General features: G+C 43.8%; 2 protein-coding genes across 2 annotated transcripts in view; both read left to right on the top strand.

Moving 5' to 3' along the window:
- The window catches only part of TNNT2 (troponin T2, cardiac type), a 311,842-nt gene that overhangs the window by 216,787 nt on the left and 74,523 nt on the right, over window positions 1–20,532 (top strand). The window lies entirely within an intron of this gene.
- The window catches only part of LAD1 (ladinin 1), a 40,435-nt gene continuing 31,721 nt past the window's right edge, over window positions 11,819–20,532 (top strand). Inside the window, exon 1 of the mRNA XM_063143855.1 lies at window positions 11,819–12,052. Coding sequence (XP_062999925.1) covers window positions 12,015–12,052 — 38 coding nt within the window. The 5' untranslated portion in view covers window positions 11,819–12,014. The remainder of the gene's footprint in view (window positions 12,053–20,532) is intronic.

The following is a 20,532-nucleotide window of genomic DNA, read 5'->3' as shown; positions in this document are numbered from 1 at the left end:
AATTCCCATCAGCCCCAGGCAGCATGGCCAATGCTTATTGGAACTATGGGGATTGTAGTACAAAACATCTAGAGGGCACCAGGTTGGGGAAGGCTGCTTGAAAGCAACGGCATAAGCTTGGAGCCTCAAAGGCTGCTCCTTACCAAACGGTTGCAAACTTCAGACTTCTGTCTCCTCTGTTGGTTATATTCCAACTGACTAACAGTTTCTCTTTAGCCCTGAGCTATGTGTAGTGAACAGTGGGGTAGTAGACACCAGCCATCAAGAGTCACCTATCTTCATCGCGCCATCAACACCCCTTAAAGAAACATCTTTTGCAATTAGCACTTTGCACACCCATATAACAAGAACGTGTAAACATTGCACTTGCTCCAACCACAGCCTGTATAGGTAGGAAATAAAACCAGTGAGGAAGTCCTCGGATAGACCTTTCTGTTGATGTTACTAGCTGCAATTCTTTTGATGAGCAGGACTGTTTATTTATTTACTACATTTCTATATCAGCCAATAGTTGAAGCTCTCTGTGCCATTTCTTTCCCTGTAGTAGGCCATGAACCATTCAGAAAAGCTCCGCTGGACAACAGTGAGAAGATGCAATGGTGGTGGAAAAGAAGTCCCTTTTTGCCACCATCACCGCCACAGAGTAGGCTTAATAATGAGCTCTAACTTGTGTTTGGTCAGACTAAGCATGAGTTTCCCTCTTGCTTCATTGCCTTCAGCTCAGGTGTATACCAAGGAGCTGGCTGGGCTCTGCTCAGAGGGAAGAGGGTGCTTGGGCGTGATCAGGGCAACTACCAGGGTTATTTCTGCATTCCACAGAGTAACCTGGACTTCTACAGGAGTATCAGCCAAAATCTCTCATATGCATTGCTACTATGCTATTAGATTGTAAGCCTACGCGGCAGAGTCTTGCTATTTACTGTTTTACTCTGTACAGCACCATGTACATTGATGGTGCTATATAAATAATAATAATAATAATAATAATAATAATAATAATAATAATAATAATAATACTATGTTATTTTAGCAGATTTCTTAAAAGGTCTTCTTTCCACTAGATTCAACGTCTTCACTTCTCAACAATGCTCCAATATCTGAAAATGGTTGGTATGCATTTATCCATCCATGGAAAGTGTAAGTTTGATGCTTTTATTACCAAATGCTCACTAGGTTTTCAATGCTGCTGGACTAGGAGCACCTTAGCTCCGATTGTCTACCACGAAGGGAAAGGGAAAGTGTCGTAGATAATGTGTGCTATCTCACAAACCAAGCCATAAACCTTCACCTGCAACTGATTAACCTGAGGTTAGAGTAATTGCTGGTTGGGAAATATTGGGTGCTGATTGCTTTTTGGAAGGCAAGATTGGAAAATAAATCTGTCAAGGCAGCAGAATAAATGTAACTTGCTGGTGGGATATAAGGAGTATATTGTCTCCCTGAAGTGTGAGGCCATTAAAACTTTACTGCTCAGGTAAGTCGAGATGAGAGGCAGATGTTGGTACAGTCAGATCTACACTAAGCAGGATACAACACTTTAAAAATGGTTTGAAAACGGTATATGTAATGTGTCCTGGGCCTGAACAGTTGTCAAAACCATTATAAGCCATTATAAGCAGTAGTGCAGTTAACTATGGCCTTAGCTAGACCTAAGGTTTATCCCAGGATCGTCCTGGGGTCCTCCCTGTTCATGTAAATGACACATAGGGGATCCCAGGAGCAGGCAGGGACGACCCCAGGATGATCCCGGGATAAACCTTAGGTCTAGCTAAGGCCTAAATCTAGGATGATAGGGAAGCACCATGCCAGCTTGTAACCTTATGCTCACTGGGAAAATGAAAGTGAATGGGTGGGATTTGGACAACTGGTCAAAACTGGAGAAGGCTTTCTGAAGCTGATCTTATTGGTGGGAATTTACTTGAGTGTAAATTCCCACCAATATCAAACTACCAAAACACCAGGAATAACTGTAAAGCAGTCTCTGGGTAAGAGAGGCAGCTTGTCTCAGTATTCGGTGTCCATGCTAAGAAAAAATAGTAATGTCTCAATTTCTGCCTGATAACACAAACTGCTGTGAAAAACACAAAACACGTGTTGGCTTGGTGCAGGGAAGGCAATCATATCACGAAGAAACACAATGGATATGGAGACTTTCAGATCAACCTTGAATTCTTCCAGTTGTAAAGTGGGATTCCCAGTCTTATTGTAAGGATGCATTTTTAAAAAATGATGGTATAGCACTGTGTGTATGTGTGTGGGGGGGAAGCCCTTTGCTCTTTAATTGCATTCATTAAAAATATCGGCATGAAAATTTTGTTTGCCTTTGCTTCCTGCAGATTGACAGTGAACCTTCCATATTGCATACATATATTATGCATATATGCACTGTATATTTGTGTATTAGATTTGTATCCCACCCTTTCTCCAAAGTGCTCAGGAGACGAGCAGCATGCCCCCCTGCCCCCGCATCCTTTTATCCTTACAATAACCCTATGAAGTAGCTTAGGGTGAGAAATAGTGATGACTTCATGGCTGAGCAGCGATCTAGGCCTCAGTCTTCACACTCTCATAGCCAAGCTAGAGGAGATGCCATTCATGCAATTAACAATTGCATGAATGGTTGTTTTTTTAAAAAAAATCCTGCAAGTAGCAGGTATAGGAACAGCCTGATCCAAAATAGGACCATGGGCAGGGGGATTAACACCCCCTGTTCGTATAACCAGGGGGCTGTCTTCACAATTCTGAGTTGGCGCCACCTCCCTCCAGAATCTCACATTTTTCCTCTCCCACGGTGGAGTCAGGTAATCCCGATGCCGAGGAGAGAGCACAGGGGTTCAGGTGGCCATCTTGGTATCGGAGCCTCCCTCCCTCTTCCTGGTGGAAGGTGACCAATAGCTGACATTTAATACTTACATTGCTCCTATTTAAAAAGTTGGGGTAAGTCCCCAACTTTTACAAAACGCAACTTTGCTGGAAAGCCCCACGATGGCTGAGAAGCTGTGTCTGCATCGTATAGCTGATGCAGCACAGATCAGCAGTCACTGCAGGTCTTTCCCCGCATATAGACAGCCCCAAGGTCTTGATCCAGATTGCCCCTCTTCTCACACCTCTAATTAACTTTTTAAAAGCCATTTACACAAAACTAACTCTGTGAATGGCTTTGATTCAGCACTAATTGATCTCTACCACTAATGCAGCTGCCCCAGTGTAATATAATACAGATTTAGATGATGATGGTGACTATGACCAGTGCCACCTCCAAGTTTTGGGGGACACTTGGGCAAGACACCCACAGTGAATCTACCTTCTTGCCACCATTGTGCTAGCTGCTGTTGCTTGTCATCCTTTTTCTCATCATGGCTGCCACTTGGAAGCTTGGCCATTCTCTGAGCCAGAGCGAGAGGCAGGTGCAATAGCGAAGCAGAGGAGCAACTCCAAGGGGCTGTTGTTAATGGGCCCCCGCTACGGTGTGGGCCCTTGACAGGTGCCCATCCATGCCTAGCTTTGACACCAGCCCTGACACATTTATATTGCTCTTTAAAGTCTTCTTTATACACTATTATTGGTAATACACCATGAGCGAAAGCAAAGCTGACTGATACAACTTTCCTTATTTAATTGTTTAAATTTTGTATTACAGTTAATCTCTGAAGTGTAAAGCTTTTCATCCTTTACAAATGACAATGCTAACTATGGGTGTTCCTATAGTCCATATCAAATGCTTAATCCTTTTGAAAGATCAACTAAGCTCTTAACCTCAACAATGTCCTATTACAATGACTTCTTAAGATTAATGCTGCACTGGGTGTATAACCCAATGGTCTATTGTTTCACCACTTCAAATGGGGAGGCATGGGGCTTCTTCTTCTTCTTCTTCTTCCTCTTCCTCTTCCTCTTCCTCCTCCTTCTTCCTCCTCCTACTATTACTACTACTATTACTACTACCATGTCCTTTGTAAGTAGTAGGGTGACCACTCTGAAGGATTGTTTCGAATATCCTGCATTTTCTGTGCACATGAAAACTTGCTTAAGATGAGCAGATTACAGAGAAAAGGTGGTTAAAAATGGAAGAGAAGGACTCCTGACAGATTTATCATTTCAAAGGATAATTGCAGTCGGGAACCATTCATTAAAATAATGCTATGTTAACAGTCTGCATTCAACTGTCAAAAACAAGAAAATCTCCCTCCCTTTCCGCCTGCGGGACGGGAGATTGCTCGCAAACCAACCAGTCACTCAGGTTTATTGGATAAGAAAATTAAATGCAGGGAATAAAAACAAGGGAGGTGACAATGAGGATGGCGTCGCAAAAGGCAAATCTGCCTGGTTCACAGGAGCACCTGAGCCGGACCCCTTCAGTTGCACCTTTGTTGAGTGAGCACTTTGTGGAATGCTTGGCTATAGTGGATACTGCATACAGCTGAACGGAACATTTGGAAAAAGCCATATGACCAGGAAAGCCATGGTTCCCAGGAGATAAGGCAGTTCTCTGCTATGGGAAGTGCACCTGTGCACCTGCTGTTTGGGGAGCACTTGAGAAAATCCACAAACTCTGCCTCTGACTCCTCATAATTTTAGCCATATCATACTTCTCCCAGTAGTAATTTGAGCACTGAGGTGGACATTTCTCCCTTAACACCATCTAAAACGTGTATGGGCCAGCTCACAAGCAAGTCCCACTAGTCCATGCAAGATGAAGATGATGATGATGATGATGATGATGATGATAATGATGAAGATGTTGATGCATTTTTACCTTGCTCTGAGAAGAGCTTACAAAGATAAATTAAAATCTATGGGCCCTGCCTTTAGGCGTACAGTATAAAAGTCACTGCACTGGCTCAATTGGGCACTACTTTATTATTATTATTATTATTATTATTATTATTATTATTATTATTCTTCATCTTTTTTGTTTTTGTGGTAAATCTAACAAAACTAAACAAAAATGTGATAAGAAAAAAGAATGAGAAACCACAGGCACAGAAATATTGATATTCCATCATATACAACATTTTTTGGGGAAAAGAGGAGATTATATGTAACCTTCAAGAAAAGCAGAACCAATATCCATATCCATTCACAAGTGCTGTCCAATAGGACACTACTTTAATTTTGTATGCATCAAAATTGTGTACACCTCCCTCAAAGACCTTAGTGGAAAGCATAGCATGGACAATTCTGCTTCCTTGATCTCTTCTCCAGCATGTCTTTCAACTTTCCATCACCTACTAATCATAAGGATGAGAAAAACACATAGTTTTTTTAAAAAAAATTATGCTGTGATTCTCATACTGAGAACATTACAGGATTTTGTTGTAGTTAAATTTACAGATGTGTAGAATACCAATAGACTTACATTCTCAAAAAACTAACATTCTCTAAAAATATGGCATATGAAACTAGGCATCTCAATTGAGAGTTTATTGGGCTCATTTCCTTTCATTTAGAAGCATTTTATTTTGTGAAGTTTTAAAAAATTAGCTTGAATTGCAATTTAAATGTAAAAAAAAAATAAAAAATCCTGCAGAAGCATAAAGTAAATATTCGATTGACATCATAATTATAATTTAATGATAAACTTTTATTCAAACATGTACACATTCCAGCTCTGCTCATTAATATTATTTTTAAACATAACATTACTTCATTCATTTATTTATTGCATACCACCTAATAGCTGAAGCTCTTCCATTAATAATGGAAAGGAAATTAACAGAAATTTCATTTTAGAAGTACACTTTCCTTGCCATTGGTCTTTATCAAAATATTCTGCATGATGTATCCAAAAAACCTTTCAGAATCAAATGTGCAATTTCACCTTGTGCATTCAAAATGTAGTACACATTTATTCTATGCTGAAAATCTGAGTTGCCTTGCCTCACTGTGCATTCAGAATATGATTTCCCTAACCAGACTTGGACCTTCATCACAGGTGTTTGAAACATGGAGCATCATCACACAGGGGAAAATCGTGCTTGCTTACCATCGCTTCTCCACTCAGGTGTTTGTCCCACATTACTTCCTCTTTTGAAAGAGGAAGTAAACAACTTGCATGTGGCCCATTCAGTAGGCCGTTTTGATCATGATGCTTCTCCTGCACACTGCAGGAGATAGCGACAAATTACATCTTTCAAAATAAATAAATAAAAGTGCTTTTTTGTTGTGCAAAGGTGGCTAGAAGGGGCAGTAGGCATGAGGAAGACAGACAATATCATGAGAGGGACCCGCAAAATCCATGAGTGCCCAGTAATGAGCATGCAATAAAACACTTATCTGATGGAGCTCATGGATTGTCTGGAAGTCATCACAAGGTAAAGCCCACTGTCCATGGTACCATCCATAGCAGTGGTTTCCTAAATAAGAATTGAGACATTAGGACAGCCTTCCCCACTCTGGCAACCTCAAGATGTTTTGGACTGCAAGTCCCATCATTCCCAGCTAGCATAATTCCAAACCAGTCATCCCTGGTTAATCACTGTTCCTATTTTTGCCAAGGTGGGTGGCTTGTTAGATTATTGTTAGTGTGAGTTGCTACAGCTACCATCTCCTTAGAGACTCTACTAGTGCTCCTACTGAAAGATGTGAGATGGGAAACCACGAGGGAGAGGCCTTTTTTGGTAATGGCATGATGGTTATGGGATGGTGTTCCAAAAGCTGTTCACCTGGCATCTCTATGGTCTTTTTGGTGCCAGGTGAAGATGATTCTCTTCACCTCTCAGTTTTAAAACCTGTGTTTTGTTTCTTGTATTTTATGTTGCTTTTAATTTTATGGTATTTCATTTTATTTTGTATCTAAATTGTTTTTATGTTTAGTTATTATGAGCTGCCCAGGGAATGTTATGTTAGGGGTCGGCATATAAAAATTGTACATAAGCAAGCAAGCAAAGAAGCAAACAAACACATAAATAAACATTTTTTCAGGGTTCAATTCCCACCTCTGTGTATTGCCAAGGAAATGAAGAATGCATGTTAGTTGGTTGTTTAAATATTTAGAAACCACCTTTCTGTACCAAGTCCATCTAAAGTGGTGAACAAAATACAAGTATAACAATACACACACACTAATATATGCTAAGGTGATGCATGGCAACATGTAGCATGAAGGTTCTGAGATATGACAGGTTGGAGCTTCTATGCTATGGGAAGAACTTTGTATGAGGAAGGTTCTGAGCTATGAGAAGAACTTTGCGTGGCTAAGCAACCAGATATATACACACAGCTGGGAGGGGGGAGTGGCTGAGAGGGAGGGGAAGCAGTTGAGAGGGGAAAGCCTAGAAAGGAGGCTGGGCAGCTCACTGACATGCACGGGTTGGCAGGTAGGTGAGCGGGGGGAGCGGCTGGGGGGGAATGGAGTCCAATGGACTCCCAGTCAGCCTTGCAACTGGCTTTTCTGGGTGTCCATGGAAAAGCTGGAAAAGTATGATACTGAGCAATAAAGTACTAGCGTGCAGATGGTCTGTGCGAGTCAAGCTAGTATTATAATAAAACTTTAAAATAAAAAAATCCCAAATCCCACCAAACAATATATTAAAATATAAATTGATCCAGTATTCAAAAACAAAAGAAAAACAACATTATCTGAAACACCACAACATAAGGTAACAATAAAATGGCAGGATGACCAATAAAACACATCAGTTAAAGGCCACTTAAAGGAACGGGAGGGTTTTCAAAGCCTTTGAAAAATCCGCAACTGAACAGTGGCCCACCTCATGTTCCTTGGGAGAGAGTTCCATAAGCATACAATATGAAGAGCAGAATTTCAGCAATGGTTGGGAGCGTGGGGGCTCAGTCAGCGATCCTTGGCAATGAGCACAGTAGGCCTGTTACAAGCACTTCTCTGTCTTCAACTGAAAATGCTGGAGAGAGAGAATGTGGCACATTTGGTGGTGGGCACGTTCTGGATTCTCAGAGAGCTAAAACAAAACAAAAACCAGGAACGTGCCTTCCCCTTGGTGAGCTGCTCAGTAATGGCATTTAGGAATAATAATAATAATAATAATAATAATAATAATAATAATAATAATAATAATAATAATAAAATATTTCTTCCCTGCCTCTCCGTTTTGATCGAGAGAGCAGTACACACCACCCAAGAGCTACTTTTGCAGGGATGTAGAGGAAATGAGAGAGCACTTCAAGATAGTTTATTGCCTAAGCCCATTGTGATGCATTTCCTGGTGGAAAGAGCCTGTGGGAGGCAGGCGTGGCAATTGTACCTCCATTAGACCCATTGAAACCTAAATCCAAGTAAACTGATGCACTTAAACCTTTGGGGTGATGTCCAATGTCAGTGCTACTTAGATTAGATCTACCTAAATGAATTGGCGTTAAGTTTGACTAATATTGGATACAACCCTTTCCTTTTATTAAATCATTGCACTAACATGGAATTAGATTTCACATTCATTGTCAGTAATTCAGTTGCTTTTGAACTCATTGGCCAGAATACTGGGCAGGCTCCGTTTGATGTCTTGATGAGCAATTGGGCACAACTGTTCATACACTTCCCTTATAGCTCTGTGAATAAATGGGCAGGGATGAGGAGCTTCTGACCCATAGGCCAAATATGGTCAACCAGGCTGGTCCATCCAGTCTGTGGAGCATCGGGTGAGACCCCTCCCCATCCCTGAAGCCCTGCCCCTTCCTTAAACCCTATGCCCTCAGAAGAGAGAAGGGGCAGGTGAGCCCCTGAGCCATGGTTTTGAGGCTGCCTCTTCCCTTCCCTTCTCCACATAAGGATCCGATCACATGAGGGGCAGGACCTGGGTCCTGGCATCATTGAGAATCTGAGGAATCTGGCCTCCACACCCTAAAAAGTTTCCCAGACCTGGGCCAAGGACTAAAGGCACAATCCAATAACCTGCATTATCTGCACCACACTTCCTCCTAGATAAGTAGTTCAGTGTACAGAATAGATTGGCAACAAGGCAGAGGGCCTTTTCAGTGGTGCCCCCCCCAAATTATGGAATGATCTCCCTGATGAGGCTCGCCTGGCACCAACACTGTTATCTTTCAGGCACCAGGTCAAGACTTTTCTCTTCTCCCAGGCATTTAACAGCATTTAACAACACTAAGTTTGTTTGCTTTTAACGGACCCCAGAACTGTTGTTTTTAAATGGATACCATTTTTTTTAATACTGTTGTTTTTATGTTTCTGATGGTTTTAAATTTTGTATACTTTTTAATGTTCACTGTTTTTAACTTTTGTAAACCACCCAGAGAGCTTCGGCTATGGGGTAGTATATAAATTTAATAAATAAATAAATAAATAAATAAATAACCCCACAAGTAGAGAACTGTGTGCCTAAGAGAAGGACTACTTGCTTCGTGGTGTGCATAGGGGACTGACTTGATCAGCTTTATGCAGCCCAAGCCTATGCGTGTTTACTGAGAGGTATTTTTCAGATTTGTAGCCCACCTTTCCATTTTGTAATTAGGCATTCCAGGCAGCTGACACAGTGAAATAGAAACAAAAGCACAACTTAATAATAGCTAGTAACAATTTACTGAATTAATAAATACAACTTTTTTTTTTTAAAGTAAGCAACACAATGGGGCAGAAAATCATGAAAACTACAATGCAATTTCTGGAAGGAACAGAAACAAACAAAAACTATGCTGAAGGCAGGTGAAGGGGCCCTTGGAATACAGATGCCTGCAGAAAGTGCTGCAATATTAACAAAGAAGGGGGGCAAGCCAGAGTTCTTGGTGCAGGGAGTTCCACAAGTTTCTGCATTCTTCCACTGAGTTCAGATGAATTTACTGCTTAGCAAGTGTGTATAGGTTTGTTGCCTTGTTTGTTTGGTTAATGTTTCTTTAAGCTGAACACTGAAAGGAAGGATCTGTGCTGATCCTATGAAGAAAGCTCTGTGTTTGATCTTGGATGACTGTTTCACACATGCAAGCCATCACTGGGTATTGAAGTCACGGGGTGATGAATATGCATGTATAAATGCCCTTGAATTCTGTGCCTTTGAAGATAACCGCCCCGGTACAAATCCAGGGATTCAGCCCATGCTACAGAAGAGTAGTTGCTCTTCCTGACTTGGCTGAAGTCTTTGGCTTCATGTGCCATGTGGCACCTCCTGCCACACAAAGTGACTTGACCCCATTGAGAAGAGCAGTCAACACAAAGCTATTCTGCTGGTGCTGGGAAGAGTGGCTGTTCTTCCTGCTGCCAGCAGAATTCCTGCTGACAACATCCCCACTGTTATCTCCAATCTGAGACTGGAGATAACAGCTGAGATTCCCTCACTGGCCCACAAGGATTGTCAATGGGGATTCCCCTGTTGGGGATGCCCTCAGGGGAAGGGCTCTCCCAGGACTCCATCTCCTTGTGGAACCCCAGGAGGTTTTTCAGCTTGGATTGAAAAGCCCAGAAGGCTTGATTAGGTTCTGCATGTAGTTATATTTGACCAGTATTTATTTACTTTGCTCCTAAACCTGTCCTACAAGCAGCTTCAGTTCAGTGCACAATGTTCCGCCTTGTTTTCTTGCTTGTAACATGGGCTCAGGTGTTTGATGGGTGTTGAACAAGGAAGCTCTTGGTTTGCGTGGTGCAGCTAAGAAATATATTACCCCAGATTTACCCTTGGGGTGGGGGTGGGGGGCTTTAGATGGCTCCGTTTATTATTTTGGTTGTGAAGCATGCAACTAACATTTCTCTTCTTCCCCCATCTCCCTCATTCCATGCCTTTGCAGTCCTGATATCTCAGAGCTATAGCGACAGTGTTTGCCAATCTTGATTAAATAAATAAATAAATAAATCTGTGCACATGAGCAGATTTGCATTTTAAACTCACTTAAATCACCATACCTTCCTGACTATAGCAATTCAATGGATTTTGCTTCTGCTGCCCTGATACCCACATCTCTCGCTGCTCTTTAGGTGAGTGTGGTGGTGGGGGAGGAGGAAGGGGGCAGGACTGCAGGGCTCTGGACTTTGGCCCCAATATCCAGCCCTAACTGCTCCTCCTCTGGCCTTTTGAGTTCCCAAGTATTGCAGCTCCAGTAATTCGCTCCTTGGGAACCAGTCATTGCCCTAAATCACAGACGGTAGCGGTGATGGGAAAAAAAAAAAGGCATTGCCCAATTCCTTCGGAGCAGCAGCAACTCTAAGAGAAGCCCCCTCTCCAACCCGGAGCCCTCCAGATGTGTTGGACTAGAAATCCCATCCCCATTCCTTGGGATGATGGGAGTCACAGTCCAACACATCTGGAGGGCGCCAGCTTGGGGAGAGCTGTTTTAGATGGAGGGGCTTCATGCAGAAGCAAAAATACCCCCCTCTCCCTGCTGTTTTCGTCGTTGTTGAAATGGACATGAAAGTGACTAGGTTGCAAGTGGGCGCCTCTGATCAAGCGGGACACGGATGGCTTGACGGAGGGGGCCTCCTCCTCCTCCCTTCCTCCCCTCGCGCCGCCGCCGCCGCCTTCCTCTTGCTGCGCCTGCACAGCCGTGGAGAAACCAGAGGCAGAGACGGCGAGGCAGGAAAAACTGGTTCTGAGCAGGGAGTTGCCCCCGAAAATCCAGGGCGCCTTGGCCCGAGCGTGGAGCTGAATCCAAACCCTTCCCCAGGCCCGGGCAACCAAAGAATGGCTGTCTTTGTGCGCAGGCTGGGTCACGTCCCACCCTCGCAGGGTGCCTTTTGCAAGGTGCTGCTAATAGACAAATTACAGCTCGCAGCCTGTCAAGGTAGATAAGAGGCCATGTGATGCAGGCAGCCCGGCAGTAGACGGGTGGCACCGCAGGGTAAAGGTGCGCAGCGCAAGGGCAGAGGAGGAGGAAGAGGAGGAGGCAGGCGGGCAGGCAGGCGGGCGGGCCCAAGGAGCCGCGCGCTCGCAACGGGACTCGACGTTTCGCGGCGGGGCTGCTTCGCGCCGGATCGAACTTCTACCTTGATGCCCCGCGAAGTTTTCCAAGCGCCCTGAAGGAAAATAACACCACAACAATAATTAACCGTAGTACGAGAAACCGCCCGCCACCGCCGCAGCCAGGGAGCGGAGATCAGCATGTCTTTTAACCGAAAGAACTGGTCGGCGCTGTCCAGGTGGGTGCTGCTTTTCCCCTCCCGCTGGCGACCCCCTTCCACCCCAGCTCTCACCCCTGGGGCAGGAAAGAGGCGTCTTCTTGGACATCGCGTGCAGAAAAGCCTCCCCGCTAACGCGCGGGCCCCACCAGCGGTTTCGACGGCGATCCCTGATCACCGGTCATGCTGGCTGGAGCTAATGGGAGTTGTAGTCCAAAACATCCGGAGGGCACTAGGATGGGTCGCGCGTCCAGGGGTGGGATGGAGGGGGGGGGAGAACAGGCAATGCAAACGGGGGAGCGCTTCCCACCAGCCTGTGCGATCATGCCAGTGAGTGCGCGCCGGGGAGGGTGGGGGGTCGAGCCCTCTTTGCTCCCGGAGGGCAGCCGCACGTGTGGATGTCCGCAGAGGATGGTGTCTTGGTTCCTGGCGTGATTAGTGCACAGCGCGGTCCTTTTCACGCACCAAAGAGCGTCGGTGAGTGTTGTCTTCTCAACAGTCCTGGGAGGCTCAGTGCAACCTCCAGTATCCGAGGCAGTAAGCCTGTATGCATCAGTTGCTGGGGAGCATGGGTGAGGGGGTGCTGTTGCACCGGGTCCTGCTTATAGTTCCCTGATCAACAGCTGGTTGGCCACTGTGTGAACAGTGCTGGCCTAGATGGGCCCTTGGTCTGATCCAGCATGGCTCTTCTTACATTCCTATGAGGGAGAAGTTTGCCCTTCTTGGCAGGCTGAATCACAAAAGCAAGCATAAGAACATAAGACGAGCCATGCTGGATCAGGCCAAGGGCCCATCTAGTCTAGAATTCTGTTCACACAGGGGCCAGCCAGCTATCAATGGGAAACTGACAAGCAAGACATGAGTGCAAGGGCACCCTCCAGCCCCTGTTCCCCAGCAGCTGGCACCTAGGCATACTGCTTATGATTCTTGGGGGCGGCACATAGCCATCAGGACTAGTAGCCATTCATTTATCTGTGTACGGTGTGAAGAAGATGTACTTCCCCTTATTACACTTATCACTTGTTGATCACTCTCCACTGGATGATGGGGTTGTGAGAAGGGGTACCGTGGGAAAGCCTTGAGCTTGAAGTAGGGCTGCAATGTGGCATCGACTGGAAAGGTGATCCTATTATCTGGGACCAGAATGGTGGTTTGAAAAACTAGAACTTTATGAGGGATGGACAAGTCCTCTCCTAGGATGATACCTACTGAGAAAGTGTGTTCTCCCCCCCACACGCACATACATATCACATTGTAGAATGACTTTCCCACCTCATATGCAAGTTGATGATGCAGTTTTAAATGACTAGTCAATTCGTTAACCAACAGCACAATCCTATGCACATTCTATGCAGAGGTAAGCCCCATTGATTTCAATGGGTTTTTGCTTCCAGATAAGTGTGTATAGCAGCGTTCTCCAAGATGTGTGTTGTATTACAACTCCCATCACCCCGGCCATGCTGGGGAGGTTGCAGCTGATAACTCATGCAATGAATGAATGAAGCTTTCTCTATTTTTGTGACAGCCCTAGTTTGAAATGATTTGAGGAGATACAAAAGCTTTCTGTGTGATGGGATATCTCTGTCATGGCTCATTTGCCCATACAAGTCATCCAGTCAATGTTACAGGGGTGAGGTAATGCACATGCATGCTTGTCAAACAGTCCTTAATGTGAGAATTGATTCAACCGGGGTTTGAGGTGATAGCGGCAGTGTTCACATGTTCAACCCACCGCCTGATGCTAGAGCCAACAAGTGAACATCATTCTCATATGAACCAGGCTTTTTCTGGGGCTACACAGCAATTCCAAGTGGCCACAAATTTTTAGACGGTAGCAATTCTACTCTCATCCCCAGGAGGCCAAGGAATGCAACCAAAGCAATTCATCCAAGGACCACTTGCACCAGAACAGAGGATGCTGCTGGGGTGGGGCACACTCCTTAGGTCCCCTGTGACTGTTGCTCAGAGTGGCAAAATAGCCTTGCTGTTATTCCCATTTACAAATGGAGAACTGAATCAGAGAGATCACAACTTGCTCAGGGCCACCTAAGGCATATCTTCAAGGAAGGTTCTTCTGTCTTCAGCATTTTAGCAACGGGCTAGTTTCATGGGAGGACATCCCATCCCTAAGAAAATAACACATGGCATGATGGGACAACTCTTAGCCAATACCGCACTGTGGATTGTGCAGACAACATAAATTGTTCTGGCTCAGTCTTTGCCCTCTATGAGCGACATCACACAAAGGAAAATCGGGTTTGCTTACTGTCGCTTCTGTGCCCACGCGTTTGTCCCTCATTACTTCCTGTTTTGAAAGAGGAAATAAACAACAGGCACGTGGCCCATTCAGTGGGCTGTTTTGATCCCGCTGCTTCTCCTGCCGGGGTGTTTTTACTGGGGTGTTTTTTGTTGTGCAAAGAAGGCTAGAAGGAGCGGGAAACGCACGGGAGGCAGACGTCGTTAGAGGGACTTGCGAAAATCCATGAGTGCCCAGTAATGAACATGCAATAAAACACTCACCTGATGGAGCTTTTTGTTACAGAAATCAAATTCATGGAATGAGCAGATTTGATTCCTAAGGAAAGCACCTTACAGGCACACTCCTAGTTAGCTGATAAGTCAAATCAGAACGCGATTCTAGACTTTCTTGGGTTCAGTCCAGCAGTTGTATTCATTGGCCTTTGCGCTGGGCACGGCAGCACTCAGGAACCACTGTGGGAAGAAAATGCAACACAGGATCAACAAACAAACACCTTTTGTAGAAATCAGCAATTTTAAAGTAGTATTGAGTCCATTGATTGCAAGTCAGTTAATAATCTTGTTTTTAACTCTTCGGTTATTATAATGAACATGACATCATCTCATTGTATGTGGCAGGTTGGGATTATTTGAGGATGATTAGTCATTGATCTTGATTGACTACTACAAGGTGTCATCATGTATTTTTTAAGAAAATATCTTGTAATCTAAAGCAACCAATATACCTTGGGCTCCATCTATTCTGTTTTTCAAGCAGAATTTGGAAAAACAACAACAACATTTATTTCGAGCAGCTTTTAGTTGAGATGCTAGGTGGAGTTTCTACAGATTAAATTGTAGTTTTAAATCCCCCCACAACCCCCCTCCTCCTGTTTGGATTAATTTTATATTCCTGCAATGCTGGATTGTGAGCTGTTTTCAACTGCTTTTTTTTAGATGATTGTACTTTTATTGGAAGGAGATGTGGTAGTACTAGATACTTTAAATAAATAGATAAAATCGTTAAAATAAAAATAGGCAAGCAAAGGGTAACAATTAGACCAGTGGTGGGGAACCTCAGGCCCAGGGTCCAGATCCGGTCCTCCTGCGGTCTCCATTTGCCCTTTAAGGCTTTCACAGAGGGTCAGGCCCTGTTTTCCACAACAACAAATTATTTGGTGGTTTCCTGGTTTTGGCAGAGTTTTTTCCCCATTCTAAAAGGTTGAAATGCATCTCCTTAGGCTTAGTAACTGGCAAGAGCAGCTTTAAGCTAAAATAAGATGGTAGTTTTGGTCCTGCCTCCTTTTGTCCACCCACCACTGGAATGCAGCTCCTGAGAGCTTCTCCAAAATGGAATTTGGCTCTCAGGCTGAAAAAGGTTCCACATCCCTTGGATTAGACCACAGCCCATCTTTCAGCCCACCAGCTGCTCTTTTGTAGGATCAGCCCTGCTGGATCAGGGCAAAGGTCCATCTTGTCAGCTTTCTCCAACGTGATGCCCTCTGGATGTGTTAGACAACAACTCCCCTCAACATTGGCTGTGTTGGCTGGGGGATGAGGGGAGTTGTTGTCTAACACATCCAGAGGGCCCCAAGTTGGGGAAAGTCTATCTAGTTTAACATTTAACATCCTGTTTCCTCTATGAAGCTGCCTCCAGGGCACAAAGGCAAGAGACCCAGTAGTGTAATGGTAATTTTGGAAGTGCACAAGCTCATCATGATAGTCCCACTATACATGGCTCCAAGGAGAGTCCAAAAATTCAGGTAGCTGTGTTGTTCCATCTCAACAAAGCATTTCTGGGAATTTTCATCTGCAAGGAGCAGTCCTTTGTAAAGCTAGGGCATGTCTAGACCAGTGTTTATCCTGGGGATCATCCCGGGATCATCCTTGTGTATCCACATGTCACACAGGGGATCCCAGCAGCAGGGAGGGATGATCCCTCCATTTCCCCGGGATAACTGGGACCACTTTTAGCCCAGTTTTTCCCGTGGTCTTGGGATCATCCCGAGACTGTGGCAGGTGTGTGGGCTTCATCCTGCCTTCTCATGAGTAAACATGAAGAGGTGGGAAACAGGCACAGAGCTCTTCAGGTGCTCCATGTCCATCGGGGGGGGGGGAGTGGGATAGTTTTTACTTTTTAAACTTACTTTTTCATTGCAGCACACATGCATTCATCTTCTGTAAAAAGAAAAAGAAAAAGGCGGGCACGGCATCCCTCCTTCCTCCTGGGATGTCACACTTGCATGTGGACGAAGGGGAGGATCTCGCGAGCAGAATATCACAAGATCCTCCCCCCTCCCTCCCCTAATTGCCCATTCAAGACCAAACTGTCCCAACCAAGACATATTTAGCCTGGAAACATAATTTCTTTCAAGCTTCTTTGAGGATTGCAGCTAAGCTCAGAGGGAACAGCAAAGTCTGGTAGGGATGGACGGATTGTGCAAAATCCATGCTGGCTGTTTTGCAGATTGTCAGGTACTTTTGATCCACCTATCAACAGCATTGGATTTTTTTTCCAGTTTCTGAATTTGTGCAAATGCAAATTTGTGCAAATTTGCATGTGTGCAACCACGCAAATTCCTCCCATATAATGAAATTCACCCCAAATATGTATTTTCACTCTTTTGCCTATGGGGGAAAATGCATATCTTCAGCCTTTTAAATTTTTTTGCTTGTTTTCTTTGACAAAATTTGTGCAAAATTCTCAAAGGTTAGGAAAACAGTCTGTAAGTTTGCGGACTCCACCTGACAGAGGAAAAGCTGGTCCACTGAGGAATCCATGGGTCAGATTAATCAAATTCCAAACTCATTTGGTTCCATTGTGGATTTCTTCGACATCCCTAGTGGCAGATGATGTCAGCATCCCTGCTAATCAAAAAGTGCTGGCACTGCATCCCTGTGAGCCCTGGATGCACTATGGAACTGAACAGCCTTCACCCATTGTTGCTCCCCAACTGAACCCCTTACAGTTTCATATGTACTAGAAGACAATTTTCAGAGCCTTCCATCAATTCTATTATAACTCTGTTGGACCATGAAGTGATGGGGGATGCTCATCTCAGATACAAACTGTTCACAGCAATGTCAATGGCACCAAACACCCTGACAGCTATGATTAAAATCTAATTAAAAATCCATGTTTTTACATCAGTTGCTAAGGAAGTCATTACATGTTCCTAACAATTACAGTGATTAAGGCTTTCAGTCCTATTGAGATTGTATTAATTGTGTCATGAAAATGGATGGCACAAATCGCAGCCATATGGATCATAGTTTCCCACCCCCTGCTCTGTTTGTATTGTATTATTTCCCTCTCCCTGACTACAGTTCTTATTCCAGTTACAGGGGTAACTTAGGGCAGGATGTGAAATGAACCACATTACATATTTGATATGGGATTTCAGGTGTGATACCAGCTTATGAATACAGAAGAACCTGTTTTGCTTTAATATCCTGGGGAGTAAGGAATTTGCACATAGCAAAGGTGTGTCTTGCATAATAGTGTGGAATAAAGCTGATACAAACGGAGCATTGGAAAACATAAAGCTGGAGATCACACATACCCATGCCACAGCCCCATGCCACTGCTAAAATGTTCAGTGTTGGCAGAGGGAAAAAAGGCAATTTGCTTACAAAAATTGGTGGCAGACAGTTATGGAACACTACCATCACCGCATTTAGCTTGGTTGCAGGCTAAATTTGGCCACTGCAGCATTCTGTAGTGGTTCACCACTGAAAATCAGTAGCAAAAGACCCATTTTCTTTTTACAGCTGACCCAAAGAATTCCACTGGCACCCTATGGAGTGTGGCCCATGGGCATGGCCTCCGGACCTCCCAAAGTTGCCCACCCCTGTTATAGAGGTATCTTGGAGGGTGGAATAAGAGTAGCAACCAACCTGGCCATTAATAACCATTTAGACCTCTAAAGCCTGATGTAGATAATGGACAGAAAATTCCTGGTTCTGAATAGGTCAAGATGGGGAGAAATCGTCAGCTTTCAGTCATCTTCAGGAGAAACAGTTCTTCTCATGTTGTGCTTCTCACCTCTTTGGTCTAGTACATGGTGGCTTATTTGTTAAAGGTGTGGGAGAGAGGTCAACAGTGTCGTAGTGGAGCCAGGTCTCACAGGGATGCAGCACCAGCACTTTTTTGTTAGCAGGGATACTGACATCATCTGCCGCCCCCTTCAGAATTCCTGATTTCCTCTGAGGTTAGCTGCAATGCTCATGGTAGATGGGGAAAAAGAATTTCCCCTGCAACATTATATTGTTGTGAACTATTCCAGTTGTAATGCAAAGTATTTTGGGGTCTTGACTGGGCAATTAAGACTCCTAAATCTGGTTTGTTGATAGGGATCAACATAGCTGTCTGTAATTGTGGACTCTCTTTGGGGCATGGCTATGGGGACTTTCATGATGAGCACCTGAATTTCAAAAGTTCCACTACACTACTGGAGGTCAAGTGTAATTTGTTGTGGTTTTGACACAAGAATCACATGTGGCCAATCATACATAGTTATTACAATCCCACGAGAAATTGAGAGTAATGAATTGGACATTCCTCATTGGCCGTAAGTGAGGTATGAACAGACTTCCTCTGGATTTGTGACTTTTCACACTGCATTTGGTTTTTGAGCTTCAGTGAATACATTTACATCCTGAAAAGTGCTTTATAAGACCAATGGAATCATGCCATTCACAGAACCCATCTCCTGTAACTGAAAGATTGGTTTCATATGAATTATCAGGGCCACAAGCACAGAAAATGAAATTGCATGCAAAATCCAGTTATGTCTCAAATGTCAACTAGAATAATAATAATAATAATAATAATAATAATAATAATAATAATAATAATAATATAGTTAATAAGAATTGGCATAATCCATCCATGATTAAGTATTTTTAGGTTTTATTCAATGGCAGGGTGTTTAACTTGCCAGTCTTCAAAGGAGCTGAAATGTTTATATTTGGCTATATTGTAGCAAAGATATTAAAATATAATCTTTTTAATTCTTTTTGCCATATTTAGTCCTGTGTGCATGTTGTTCTTCCTGTAGGCCAAGAATGAGGGGAACGTGCCGCCTTTCAAATATTGCTGGACAACTTCCACCATCCCTGACCATTAACCATATTGTCTAGGGCCAATGGGAATTGGAGTCCAACATCATTTGGAAGGCTGCAGATTGTAGATACTCACAGAGGTCCAGTGTTCCCAGTTATGAATGGGTGAGAACATGAGTTGGAGGGTGGTCCAGTTTTGATTTCTACAGTCTTGAGACTGTGAAAGCATTTACCTTCTTCTTGCTACTCATCTCTTCTTGCTGCTCATCTATCACACCTGTTTTATGACATACTGAGAGTCATGATTGATGTGACAATATTAAGGTTGTTATCTGCTCATCTGTCCCAGAATTTCAGCTTCCCTGGAGTTCCACGCCTTCCTGTTGTTCCTTGATGTTGATGAAATGCCAAGCTGTGATGTAATGTGATGTTTCAATTAAGGGATGGCCTAGACCAGCCTTCCCCAATCTTGTGCCCTCCGGATGTGTTAGACTGGCTGGGGCATGCTGGGAGTTGTATTCTGGAGGGGATTCAGAAACTTGGGGAAAGCTGGCTTAGAACACAACACTTTCTGGAATTTTATAGTTACAGAGTATGTATTATGTGCATATCTGGTAGGGCAATAAATGTGGGGGTAAGTTAGAACCTTAGATGTAGCGCTGTAGTGAGTCGATATCAACAATCACTGGAGATTCTTCTGTCATAGAAAAAATATTTTCCAATTTTCTGATGCAACACCCAAGGGATATTTATTATTTATACTTTTACAAAGTGTTTTTATTTTAAACAAAATATGACAGGCTCAGGGGGTGGGGAATTAAGTTACAAGGAGAAGAGCTTACAGTCCACAAGGAAAGAATTGATTGATGGGAAGAGAAGGAGAATGTAGGTATAGACAAACTAACCGGTGTTTAAGGGGAGCAGCTGATCAGATGGCCTAGCTAGGTAAATGTCTGTTAAACTATCAGGATTGAGATTCTGTAAAATGATCACAGAGGGTGGTGGTTCTGGAACAAACTCCCCAATTGAGCAACAATGGAACTTACAGCACAAAAGTTACCTTGCCATCAGTGGGACATACATATCTATCTTCTCTGAATAGTGGGTTGGATCCAGATTGGCCATTCCATGAGCAGAAGCCCTCCTTCCATTTATGCAGAGCACCAGATCCAATGAAGGTGATCTTTGCCCATTTACCC

This window comes from Elgaria multicarinata, chromosome 1, assembly GCF_023053635.1.
Source record: "Elgaria multicarinata webbii isolate HBS135686 ecotype San Diego chromosome 1, rElgMul1.1.pri, whole genome shotgun sequence".
Lineage (NCBI taxonomy): Eukaryota > Metazoa > Chordata > Lepidosauria > Squamata > Anguidae > Elgaria > Elgaria multicarinata.
Note: the sequence above shows the minus strand (reverse complement) of the source record. Positions and strands in the feature narration are given on the sequence as shown.